This window comes from Leucoraja erinacea, chromosome 5 (genome assembly GCF_028641065.1).
Source record: "Leucoraja erinacea ecotype New England chromosome 5, Leri_hhj_1, whole genome shotgun sequence".
Classification (NCBI taxonomy): Eukaryota; Metazoa; Chordata; class Chondrichthyes; order Rajiformes; family Rajidae; genus Leucoraja; species Leucoraja erinaceus.
Window position 1 is genome coordinate 20334796 of NC_073381.1, and position 14076 is coordinate 20348871.

Consider the following 14076-nt stretch of genomic DNA (forward strand, 5'->3'; position numbering starts at 1 on the left):
GTTCAGACTATTCTTAACCTTGATATTATTCTACTGGTTATTGACAACAGCCAAAGACACCATGCCTACATTAAAAAGAATCCGGTCTCTCAATGTCAAGCCTGAAGCAGTATTTTAGTTTTGTATTCATTCTCTTTCCATCAAAGGATGGGTTGGGAAAGACACATTTCCAAAATGCAAATGCAACAAGATTTTGTTTTATTGTCTGCCAAGTACAGTCAAAACTAAATGCCTAGTGGAAATAAATTTATATGTAATTGATTACAGGACAGTCTCTTTTATTTTTATATTTTTCAAGAACTTTATAAACAATATTTAATATATCTATATTATTTTTATTATGTTACTAAAACTATCATTTTGTTTGTTTGCGTGTATGCGTGTGTGTGTTCTGGAAACTCTGCCAAAACGGTACAGGATTGGCCCACCTTACTCACGATTGTCCTGTGACGTGCTGTAGCAAGTTTTGTTCAGATTGATGTTATAGCAGGCACGTGGCGTGAGTAATTACTCAGGGTAGGCAGTCAGTTGGATTTTTAAAAATCTTAAACCGCTCATGTGCAGATTGTTCTCTCCGTAAGCAGTCAGTCGACTTTGATAAAGTTTTCAAAAGCCAAATCTTTGAATAAAGTGCCATATTTCTCAGCAATGAAAATGCACCCCCATTTTGAGTTGCTAAATTTGGAAAGAAGGCTGGTGGGACATAGAATTTCTGACACTCAAAAAATAAAAATAAAGAAAGCTTCCAAATCTCCTTCATTCTGAATTACTGAATGAGTGGGCGGGTGGAGGGTGACGGCAGGTGGAGATGGTGGGAAAAACGGGAGCACACCGGGACAAGTTGAATCAGTTGTGATCTTATTGAACGACAATACTTGTTCAAGGGACCAATTGGGGTGAAAGTTCCTTTCACAGCGTGTGGGGAGTCTGGCCAGGGGTAAAGTTGCGGGAAGGGCAGAAGCATTGAGAAGGAGGATGTCGGGGATCATGCCAGTAACTCACTCACTGCTGCAGCGGCGCTCCGGGCGTGGAGCCACCGCATTGTGGCCGGGGAGGGAAGCAGCTCGGGTGGCTGCGAGCGGCCTCAGGACAGCGGAACTGGACACCACCTCAGTGCCTTCTGCCGGCCCACTCACCTCTGGCAGTGTTCTCCGTCTGAACATCTCTCACCTGCCGCTCGCCGGCTTCACTCATGTCAGCCGCTTCCTGCAAATCCTTAAATTCTGACAACCGAGTAACCTCAATTGGTCCCTTGATTGCGCTGTCGGAATTTAAAGATTCCCCCAGCGGCACTATCCTTTTACAGCCTCTTCCCATCAGCTGCCAGCAATGTTCATCTTCTTGTTTAAACCTCCAGTCTAAATTCCATTTGGAATATTTTGGAGGACCAAGAAACAAAGAAATGAGGGATAGACTTGGCTATCCCTCAGTACAACATCGTTCTTGATGTTGCTGTACTGAGGGATATCCAAGTCATTCTTTCTTGGCTAACAACCTTCCAACTTCGGCTTCCAAGACATGTAAATTTTCGTGCCTTATTTTGGGGTTTAAAATAACGTCTTCATTGCTGGGAAATATGGTATTTAAAAACACATAGCACCAAGAAATTTACTTACCACATCATTTGTACACAAACTCCATTCTTCTCTCTTTGTTTCTTAAGATAATGGCAATCCATGTTTGAAAAACCCGCCAAGCAGAATTTTAGCTGCCTTCAGTCCCCTGGAAATTGACGGCTTGAAGCAGCGTCAACGGCTGCACAGACCTTCGCATGTACTGCGGATGAAAGGCAAGGAGAATTATACCTACCAAAGAGATCGATCTCTTAGGTAGGCATTATTCTCCCATGCCTTTACTATTTATATTTAATAATTACCATTTTATAATTTTAGTCAAGGTAGGCAGTGCCTACCTTGACGGCACGTGCCTATGTCGTCCAATGTGATCATGGCTGATCATCCACAATCAGTACCCCGTTCCTGCCTTCTCCCCATATCTCCCGACTCAGCAATCCTTAAGAGCCCGATCTAGCTCTCTTGAAAGTATCCAGAGAACCGGACTCCACTGCCCTCTGACTCATAGATACATAGCAAATAGGTGCGGGAGGAGGCCATTCGGCCCTTCGAGCCAGCACTGCCATTGTGATCATGGCTGATCGTCCCCAATCAATAACCCGAGCCTGCCTTCTCCCCATGTCCCTTGATTCCACTAGCCCCTAGCGCTCTATCTAACTCACTCTTAAATCCACTCAGTGATTTTGCCTCCACTGCCCTCTGTGGCAGGGAATTCCACAAATTCACAACTCTGTATGAAAAAGTGTTTCCTCATCTCCGTTCTAAATGGCTTACACCTTATTCTTTTACTGTAGCCCCTGGTTCTGGACTCGCCCAACATCGGGAGCATGTTTCCTGCATCTAGCGTGTCCAAACCCTTAATAATCTTATATGTTCCAAATAAGATCCCCTCTCATGCTTCTAAATTCCAGAGTATACAAGCCCAGCCGCTCTATTCTCTCAGCATATGACAATCCCGCAATCCTGAGAGTTAACCTTGTGAACCACTCCCTCAATAGCAAGAATATCGTTCCTAAAATTCCCAAATTGTACACAATAATCCAGGTGTGGTCTCACTAGGACCCTGTACAACTGCAGAAATACCTCTTTGCTCCTATACTCAACTACTCTTGTTATAAAGGCAAACATGCAATTCACATTCTTCACTGCCTGCTGTATCTGCATGCTTACTTTCATTGACTGATGAACAAAGACCCCTAGATCCTGTTGTACTTCCCCTTTTCCCAACTTGACACCGTTTAGATAATAATCTGCATTCCTGTTTTTGTTACCAAAGTGGATAACCTCACATTTATCCACATTAAACTGCATCTGCCATGCATTTGCCCACTCACCTAACCTGTCCAAGTCACCCTGCATTCTCATAGCATCCTCCTCACAGTTCACACTGCCACCCAGCTTTGTGTCATCTGCAAATTTGCTAATGTTACTTGTAATCCCTTCATCAAAATCATTAATACATATTGCACCGAGCCTTGCGGTACCCCACTAGTCACTGCCTGCCATTCTGAAAGGGACCTGTTAATCCCTACTCTTTGTTTCCTGACTGCCAATCAATTTTCTATCCATGTCAGCATTCTACCCCCAATATCATGTGCCCTAATTTTGCCCACTAATCTCCAATGTGGGACCTTATCGAATGCTCTCTGAAAGTCCAGGTACACTAGAACCACTGGCTCTCCCTTGTCCATTTTCGTAGTTACATCCTCAAAAAATTCCAAAAGATTAGCCAAGCACGATTTCCCCTTCGTAAATCCATTCTGACTGACCGATCCTGTACTGCTATCCAAATGTGCCACTATTTCTTTTATGATTGACTCCAGCATCTTCCCCACCACTGAACCGGGTCTATAAATTTTCTCTCACGCCTTTCTTAAAAAGTTGGATAACATTAGCTACCCTCCAGTTCACAGGAACTGATCCTGAATCTATAGATCATTGGAAAATGATCACCAATGCATCCACAATTTCTAGAGCCACTTCCTTAAGTACCCTGGGATGCAGACCATCAGGCCCTGGGGATTTATCAGCCTTCAGTCCCATTGTTATATTTTACAAGTTATTGACATTTTAAACTAAAAAAAAAAATCACTTTTCCACGCCCTGCCCATCAGCCGCATTCAATGTCACAATGACGTCATAATGGGATCCCAAATTTCTTTTTTTAATTCCATATCGCCATGTTTTTTTTGTGTGTATTTGCCTGGTCTCACAACGGGTACCCAACGGCTCCACAGATAAGTTTCCTTCTACTTGAAAAACGTCTCCACAGGTCGTCTATTCACTTTATTAACTTTAACTTAATTTAGACAATAGACAATAGACATTTGGCCCTTCAAGCCAGCACCGCCATTCAATGTGATCATGGCTGATCATCCCCAATTTCTGCCGTCAATGGTACAACTTTGAACGCGGCAACCGCGCATGCGCAATTTGGTGCAATATTGTGTTGGGGGAGCGGGCCCAACGGGTCTGCACTTGGTCTAGTGCTCTTTAAAACTTTGTCAAAATTAATGCTCTTTGCAAAAAGACCTATTTTCCTCATTAATTCCTGCAGTTCACTTCACAATTAAGAGCAGGACGTCAATCAATTCTCTGATTGGGATGTTAATATATTTAATATATCTTAAATGTGATGTTAATATTTTTGAATTAAAATTAAACTAGTCTGGATAACATCAGACAGATGGGCATGTACTTTACATGAAATCTCTGCTTTAACAAATCCCCATGCTGATGTTCTGCAACATAAAAGTTCATATCTCATGGATCTGTAATGTACATTTAGATAAAAGGCTAACTGACTTTCCTTAAATAAAGCCCAACTGAAAGGATCTCATTCTGGAATTTGCTCTGACATGTAGTCATCAGTATGTTACACAGTTTTGCTGAAACATTCATAAACTAACAATGTTACATTCAAAAAGACAAACAGTCAAAGGCACTTACTAAGGATAAAGGCCCCGTCCCACTTTCCAGAGTTACTCACGAATTCCCCCGAGTTTTCCCCTTGATTCAAACTCAGAGAATGCCCGTAGCGTGTCCGTAGATAATTCGTAGCGGCTCCTAATGCCAGCCGTAGGTACTCGGGCACAAGGTAAGTCGGGAGATTTTTTCAGCATGTTGAAAAATGTCCACGAGTAAAAAAAAAAAATAACCCCAAGTACCTACGGCTGGCTATTACCGTAATTCTCCGAGCTTGAATCAAGGGGAAAACTCGGGAGAATTCGTGAGAAACTCGGGAAAGTGGGACAGGCCCTTAACATAGCACAAGCCATGACACTCGGCTCTCCCTCATGTTACAGTATTAAAAAATTAAATTTATAGTCTTTGATCCCTCGGCTGGAGTGCGAATAGCTTTAAAGATGGTTACAACAAGGGACCCAAGCACCTATTATCAAGCCTAAAATATACTTTGCTAGTAGTTTTTTTATTTCTCTGCAAGAAACGTGCAAGCTGGATGATTCAACCCCCTCAGCTTGCTCTGCCATTCACTTTGGTCACTTCTGCTCTCAAACTCAAATGTTTGAATTGCATCCTACTGATTCTTGGGAAGTGAATTCCCTATTTTCCCTATTTCCATGTTTCACTACTTGATGGACAAGCTCGAATTTTAACATTATACTCCTTCGTTATATTTCCTCTCTCTAATCTCATCCATTCTTACAAACATTAAAAAAAGTTCAAGTTCAAGTTTATTGTCATGTGTCCCTGATAGGACAATGAAACTCTTGCTTTGCTTCAGCACACAGAACATAATAGGCATTGACTACAAAACACATGAATAAATAAACTGATAAAGTGCAAAATGACAGATAATGGGTTATTAATGTTCAGAGTTTTGTCCGAGCCAGGTTTAATAGCCTAATGGCTGTGAGGAAGTAGCTATTCCTGAACCTGGTCAGTGCAGTCTTCAGGCTCCTGTACCTTCTACCTGAAGGTAGCAGGGAGATGAGTGTGTGGCCAGGATGGTGTGGGTCTTTGATGATACTGCCAGCCTTTGAGGCAGCGACTTCGATAAATCCCCTCGATGGAAGGAAGGTCAGAGCCGATGATGGACTGGGCAGTGTTTACTACTTTTTGTAGTCTCTTCCTCTCCAGGGCACTCAAGTTGCCGAACCAAGCCACGATGCAACCGGTCAGCATGCTCTCTACTGTGCACCTGTAGAAGTTAGAGAGAGTTCTCCTTGACAAACCGACTCTCCGTAATCTTCTCAGGAAGTAGAGGCACTGATGTGCTTTCTTGATAATTGCATCAGTGTTCTCGGACCAGGAAAGATCTTCAGAGATGTGCACGCCCAGGAATTTGAAGCTCTTGACCCTTTCAACCATTGACCCATTGATATAAACGGGACTGTGGGTCCCCATCCTACTCCTTCCAAAGTCCACAATCAGTTCCTTGGTTTTGCTGGTGTTGAGGGCCAGGTTATTGTGCTGGCACCATATGGACAGTTGCTCAATCTCTCTTCTATACTCGGACTCATCCCCATCAGTGATATGTCCCACGACAGTGGTGTCGTCAGCGAACTTGGAGTTCGCACTATGACCGGCTACGCAGTCATGAGTATAGAGGGAGTACAGCAGGGGGCTGAGCACGCAGCCTTGAGGTGCTCCCATGCTGATTGTTATCGAGTCTGACACATTTCCACCAATACGACTAGACTGTGGCCTGTGGATGAGGAAGTCGACGATCCAATTGCAGAGGGATGCGCAGAGACACAGTTCTCCGAGTTTGGTAACCAGCTTGGAGGGGATGATAGTATTAAATGCCGAGCTGTAATCAATGAATAACAGCCTGACATATGAGTTTTTGTTGTCCAAGTGGTCCAGAGTGGAGGGCCAGCGACATCGCATCCACCATTGATCTGTTGTGGCGGTAAACAAACTGCAGTGGGTCCAGGTTTTTGTCAAGGTAGGAGTTGATTTTCGCCATTATCAACCTCTCGAAGCACTTCATCACCACAGGCGTTAGTGCCACAGGTCGGTGGTCATTGAGGCACGTCACCTTATTCTTCTTGGGCACTGGAATAATTGATGCCCTTTTGAAGCAGGTGGGAACCTCAGACCTCAGTAGTGACAGGTTGAAAATGTCTGTAAAAACTCCAGCCAGTTGGTCCGCACAGGTTTTTAGAACATAACCAGGTATACCATCAGGTCCAGGTGCTTTTCGGAGGTTCACCCCTCTGAAGGATTTACTGACGTCGGCCTCTGTGACTGAGATACCATTACAGCGAATGGGGGCTCGGGAAGGCACATCAGTATTCTCCCTATCAAAGCGTGCTTAAAAACGCATTGAGCTCATCAGGGAGTGATGTTTCGCCACCATTCGAGCTGCCTCCTGATTTCGCCTTGTAGGAGCTGATTGCATTCAGGCCCCGCCACAGCTGCCGAACATCTGTCTCATCCTCCAGCTTGGAGCAGGTCCCTTTTAGCCTTTTTGATGGCCTTACCAAGGTCATATCTGGACTTCTTGTAGACCACTGGATCATCTGACATGAATGCCCGGTGTCTGGTCTTCAGAAGAGTGCGGATCTCAAAGTTCATCCAAGGTTTCTGATTGGGAAACACTCAGAAGGTTAGAAGCGATAGGCATTCTTGATGGTGGTGTAGCAGTGGTCGAGGGTGTTAGGTCCTCTGGTGCAGCAGGAGACATGTTGGTGGAAGTTGGGGAGTGATTTCTTTAGGGATGCCTTATTGAAGTCCCCAGCAATGGTGGTAAATGTCTCAGGGGAAGACGGCTGGTGTTTGTTGACCACGGCGTACATCTCCTCCAGTGCCAGACAGACGTCTGCCTGGGGTGGGATGTAGATGTCAGGATGATGGAGGTGAATTCCCTTGGAAGATAGAAGGGACAGCACTCACCGCCAGATGTTCGAGGTGTGGAGAGCAGGAGTTGGACAGGAGGTGATTGCCAGCCACGTCTGAGCACCACGCAGAGTTGACCATGAGGCAGACGCCCCCTCCTCTACCTTTCCCAGATGCCAGTGTACGGTCCATACGGTGGATGGAGAACCCTTCAGGCTGGACCGCTGAGTCTGGGGAGCTGGGTGTGAGCCATGTCTCTGTGAAACAGAACACAGAGCATTCCCTCAGCTCCCTTTGATAAAGCAGCCTTGCCCTTAAGTCCTCCACTTTGTTTTCAAGGGACTGTACATTGGCCAGTAGGATAGTAGGGAGAGGGGGCCGAAGTCCCCTGCGCTTCATTCTGACCTGAAGTCCTGCCCGTTGGCCACGTTTCCGGACACAATGGAGGCTTCCCCATTGTTTCCAGGTACTGTACCTGCTGGTTCTGCGGACCTGCGCTGGAACGGGTATTCCATCACAGACGGCAGCTCCAGCTCCTTCAAAGTCGGCAGCTGCAGCTCCAGCTTCATTTATCCTGGAAGATCCAGCCCCTGGGCTCTGGGGGTCATCCCGGGGTCTCCAGGTACCGTACCTGGGTTCCTCATTCGGGTCGGGTGATTTCCAGCCAGCGTGGGAAAATTGAAAGTCCGGGGCTCCCGCAGCTGCGGGAGATCGCAAAAATGCGAGAGCTTTGAGGTGCTCAAGCAGTTTGGCTGAAACGGCACCGATTTCTGCTGTTTTCCTGATCCAGGTAAGTTGATTGAAGTTGTATCCAAGCCTTTTAGGTTCTGGAGCTCCGCGAAAGTCGCCGCAGGCAGGCGCCATCTTGGATTCTCCAAGACGTTGCTTTTTTCCAATCCAAAACTCAGTCTCTATTTTAGTTGTTCTACCACTTGCAACAAAGTAATTATCTGCCCAGACCTTAACTTCTAAATTTCATACATCTGCCCACTTCTCTAATTTTTTCTCCTCTACCAGGATGTTCCTTAATACCAGTTATTTTACCAAACTTTTACATAAGAAACAGGAGCCAATCAATCAATTAATTCCACTCATTCATTAAGCCATGCTGAAACAACACTAATTCTAGACATGCTCATTAGGGAAACTGTTCCTACATCCGTCCATTAAATCCAGATTCCGAGTACAAACATATACTATTATTTAGATTAAAACTTTGTAATGAGCAGCATGTAGTAGATCAACCAAGATATTGTAATGTCACGCACCTTACATTTTCTTACCTTAATTGGAAATAGCTTTAAAGGCACCATGTTGACATATGGCACAAATCATAAATTTAGACTAGATTACTGAGAATTGTGATGGACAATAATTTACATCAACCTAAAAATGATGCGAGTTGTTTAGCTCTCTCCATGAAAGGAACACAAAGCTGTATAAACAATTTTCTTGGGGTAAAAACCTCCCTTCATTCTTGACGTTTTTAATCTTAGGTTTTACATTTCTATTTGTATACGCACTTTGGATTGACATATCCACTTCCTTGAACTGCTGCTCTAATTTAGTTCCCAGCCATTTAATCCACTCCATGTATTGGACATGCATATTTAAACATTACTTTTAAACTAATTTCTCTACTTATTTCAACTAGTCTTGAAAGCTAATTTGCCTATCATAAATACATTGTTTCAGAAGCACTGTCAGAATTAATATTAACTAATTGTTATTATTTTAATTAGCCACTATGTTGTGATACTCGAGCTGCAATAAATCAGGCATTATTCTCTTATGAGCTCCTGACTTTAGCCACTCTTTACAGAGTAATAAGTAGTTTTAAACAATTTATTTTAATGGCCACAAAATGAACTGGCCATACACATAGTCAAAAATAATCTATACAGCAAAGCACATTTACACAAGCATGGGCAAGCAGTTCACCTGGAAATATCTCCACATCCCAGAAGATTATGAATTCACTAAAAAAAAGAAAAAAAAAGTAGTCTTTATAAATCTGACAAATTTGACAAGGAACAAGAGGCCCGGTCTACAAATTTGCAGTTATCCCACATGAAAACAAGTCAAAATATCTTTACTGAATTTCCTCAAAATATCCTTACCTAATTTCCCCAATCCCTTTTCTCCAATCAAGTACAGTTATACCAGCCTGCTCATTCATTGCCTGGTCTCCACACTGACCAACTAAAGTACATTACTGCTGGTTTGGATCAAGTTTGTTAATTTAGGCTGTAGAAAGTTACATAAAGAAAGTACTACCATAGATGATGAAAATGTCAAGGTTCAATTTGCTAACTGATCAAATAATCAACAGGATTCTTGCTTCCAGCCACAATTATCCAATCTGAACTAAGCTACAAAGAAGATGGTTATTCGATTAATCTACACTCTAAAGTGGCATCAGTAGAATCCTTACAACTAATTTAGACATTACACATATTGCCAAATTACAAAGCAGCATCACAGGGACATAGTAATGAGTCAATCAGCAGTTAAAATATGCAATATAGGCAGGAGAAAGAATAGCACTGAAATTATAATTCTTAGAGTGAAATTGAATCAATAATCAAAAAATACTATCCAATATATTCTTCCCTTTTCCCCCATCCCTGACAGGCCATTTTCACTGGGGAGGGGCACATTCCTCATTTTCCTTACTGAACCACTTCTCTGATGCATCAGTACACAATTCTCCCTTCAATTTTTTGGAACAATTATGCTCGAGGCTGTCGGGGAGTAGCAGAGCAGCTGTCACATTTATGCTACCACCAATTAACCAACAAAATTGTCTCCGAGGCAACATCAATCTCAAGTGGATGAATGAGTGGATAATTTAGTCTATTTTTAATGAAACTCTAAAGAATCTTAATAGTTTACCATATTTTGATGATAATCATTTGCGTTTGGCAGTTGCTAAATGTATTAGGCAGAGTAACATGTAAACGAATGTGGACAGAAGTATGAAAACCAAAAAATAACTACAGCTGCTGGTAATTTGAAATAAAGAGAGAAAATACTGGAAACAGGAAGTCAGGCTGACACTGTGGAAAGTCAAACAGCCATGCTTCAAGTCAAAGACAAATACCCAGCCACTGACACTCTCCTCTGCCTAGCGGAGTAGGTCCTCACCCTCAACAACTTTACGTTTGACTCCTCCCATTTCCTCCAAACATAAGGCGTAGCTATGGGCACACGCATGGGCCCCAGCTACGCCTGCCTCTTTGTCGGGTACGTTGAACAATCCTTGTTCAATACGTACCAGGGCCCCATCCCCGACCTCTACCTCCGTTACATTGACGATTGCTTTGGGGCTACCTCCTGCACCCACACACAACTGACTGACTTCATCCACTTCACCACCAACTTCCATCCGGCACTCCAATACACCTGGACCATTTCCGACACTTCCCTACCATTCCTTGATCTCACCATCTCCATAGCAGGGGACAGACTTCTGACCGACATACACTACAAACCCACTGACTCACATGGCTATCTGGACTACACGTCTTCCCACCCTGCCCCCTGTAAAGACTCCATCCCCTACTCCCAATTCCTCCGCCTACGCCGCATCTGTTCCCAGGATGAGACGTTCCACACCAGGGCATCGGAAATGTCCTCGCTCTTCAGGGAACGGGGATTCCCCTCTTCCACCATAGATGAGGCTCGCACCAGGGTCTCTTCCATACCCCGCAACACTGCTCTCTCTCTCCCATCCCCGCACTCGCAACAAGGGCAGAGTCCCCCTAGTCCTCACCTTTCACCCCACCAGCCGGCAAATACAACAAATAATCCTCCGCCATTTCCGCCACCTCCAACGTGACCCCACCACTCGCCACATCTTCCCATCTCCCCCCATGTCTGCCTTCCACAAAGACCGCTCCCTCCGCAACTCCCTTGTCAATTCTTCCCTTCCCTCCCGTACCACCCCCTCCCTGGGCACTTTCCGTTGCAACCACAAGAAATGCAACACCTGTCCCTTCACCTCCCCCCTCGACTCCATTCAAGGACCCAAGCAGTCGTTCCAGGTGCGACAAAGGTTCACCTGTATCTCCTCCAACCTCATCTACTGCATCTGCTGCTCTAGATGTCAGCTGATTTACATCGGCGAGACTAAGCTGAGGTTGGGCGATCGTTGCGCCAAACACCTCCGCTCAGTCCGCAATAACCTACCTGAACTCCCGGTGGCTCAGCACTTCAACTCCCCCTCCCATTCCCAATCCGACATCTCTGTCCTGGGTCTCCTCCATTGCCAGAGTGAGCAACACCAGAAATTGGAGGAACAGCACCTTATATTCCGCCTGGGTTACTTGCGTCCGGCTGGCATGAACATTGAATTCTCCCAATTTTGCTAGCCCTTGCTGTCTCCTCCCCTTCCTTAACCCTCGAGCTGTCTCCTCCCATCCCCCAGCCCTCGGGCTCCTCCTCCTCCGCCCTTTTTCCTTCCTTCCCCACCCCCCCCCCCCACCAGTCTGAAGAAGGGTTTCGGCCCGAAACGTCACCCATTTCCTTCGCTCCATAGATGCTGCTGCACCCGCTGAGTTTCTCCAGCATTTTTGTGTACCTTAGCCAGAATAAATATTCAACTGATACTAAAGGGATGCTTGGCAAAAATACTTTGTACCCTTATAAGAAAATAAAAAACATAAAGATATAATTAGACAAGAAAAGGCCATATATGGTATCTTTCACACTCTCGGGATACCCTCTTTTCAGATTCAACATTACTTCTGAGCTACATGTGAATGGTAAGAGGGATAAAACTTACACAGAAGCCATAAAATATTTGTCTCAATTAATTTAAGGTTTGCTGTAAACTACGGCATACATTAATCCTAATCACCAGCTATTTCCTCCCAGGAACATTCATCCTAAATCTCATTGGTTCCTTCACTTCTATGGAAGAATGAAAGAGGATTTACAATGTACCGTTACTAAGTGAAGATAAAAGGACATGACAAACAATCATTTGTGGAAGTTTCTTTGATGCTGTACAACAGCCTCCTGTGGCTAGTGTTCGCCTTCATTTTGTCCACTCCACAGCCTGGCTGCACACTTTTCACAATCCCAGAGGGACTGAGAAACAATCCGCATCATCTGCCAACAGGCAGTGTTTCAGTTAAAAGAATCACTCAGCCACCAAAGTATACTCTTAAACAGAAAGTTTCATTCAGCAACAAAGATTAAATAAATCCTAAAGAATTTTGCATTTACAAAATATCAGCTCAGATTTAGCAGACAGAACAAAGAGATTCTGTTCCAATCCACAGCAATAAAGGTTCAGATACACTAACATATTGATTTCTGTCACAGGGAGCAATACTAGTGAGTTTTAAGCCTAGGTTATAATAATAATAATAATAATAATATTTTATTTATGGGCGCCTTTCAAGAGTCTCAAGGACACCTTACAAAAAATTAGCAGGTAGAGGAAAAACATACAAGGGGAATTAAATAAATAGTAGAGACATGACTAGTACACAAAGTAAAGACAGAATTCAATTCAAAACACAATACGAGGCAATTAATGCACAGATGAAAAGGGAGGGGGACGTGGGGCTAAGGATAGGCAGAGGTGAAGAGATGGGTCTTGAGGCGGGACTGGAAGATGGTGAGGGACACAGAATTACGGATCAGTTGGGGGAGGGAGTTCCAGAGCCTGGGAGCTGCCCTGGAGAAGGTTCTGACCCCAAAACTGCGGAGGTTGGACTTGTGGATGGAGAGGAGACCGGCTGATGTGGATCTGAGGGACCGTGAGGGTTGGTAGGGAGAGAAGAGGTCAGTGAGATATGGGGGGGCCAGATGGTGGAGGGCTTTGTCGGTGAGGATCAGGATTTTGTAGGTGATCTGGTGGGAGATGGGAAGCCAGTGAAGTTGTTTGAGGACTGGAGTGATGTGATGCCAGGATTTGGTATGGGTGATGAGTCGGGCGGCTGCGTTCTGGACCAGTTGGAGTCGGTTGATGTAGGTGGAGCTGATGCCATGAGATGGGCTCCACGAATGGCCAAGTCTCATGAACAAGTTATAACTGCAAGGTCATGGAATCAGACCGTGTACTGGAGTCAAGTCAAGTCAAGTTTATTTGTCACATACACATACGAGATGTGCAGTGAAATGAAAGTGGCAATGCTCGCGGAACAACAAAACAACCAAACAAATTATAAACACAATCATAACACACATATTATTTTACATAATAGGAGAAGCCACATTAACAGAAATCACACTGTGGAGGTGCTGAGCAGAAAGCGAAAGAAAATAAACATAATTTTCTAACCATTTCTCCCACAGATGTTGCTTGATCAGCTGAGTTCATCCAACACTGTTTTGCTCAAGATTCCAGCAACTGCAGTTTCTGGTCTCCATTAAATAAGATTTAATATTCTGTATGTTACATACAGTCATTCTGGCAAGGTCATGCTAAACTGGAGTCCCTCCCCAAAAAGCTGAACAAGGGCAAAAACTGTCGGAAAAATATAGTAGGTCAGGCAACATTTGAGAGGAGAAAGGAATTATTGCTTTGGATCAAAGCCTTATTTCAGTTCAATATCAATGAATGTTGGATCTTTCTTCCATAACATTTGTTATAAAGATGTTTGGCCATATTCCACAAAGGGAATTCAATTCAAGCTTCATCTGCCTTCAAAAAATGTAGACTCCTTCAGAATTGCTGCAGGGC

General features: G+C 44.1%; 1 protein-coding gene across 2 annotated transcripts in view; it reads right to left on the reverse strand.

Annotated features, from left to right (window-relative positions):
- LOC129697012 (frizzled-3) overlaps positions 1 to 14076 on the reverse strand; it is a 52393-nt gene that overhangs the window by 31942 nt on the left and 6375 nt on the right. Inside the window, exon 2 of one of the 2 annotated variants that reach the window (XM_055635199.1) lies at positions 9321 to 9358. The exons of the other annotated variant lie outside the window; for it this stretch is intronic. Coding sequence (XP_055491174.1) covers positions 9321 to 9338 — 18 coding nt within the window. The 5' untranslated portion in view covers positions 9339 to 9358. The remainder of the gene's footprint in view (positions 1 to 9320; positions 9359 to 14076) is intronic. 2 annotated transcript variants of the gene reach the window in all.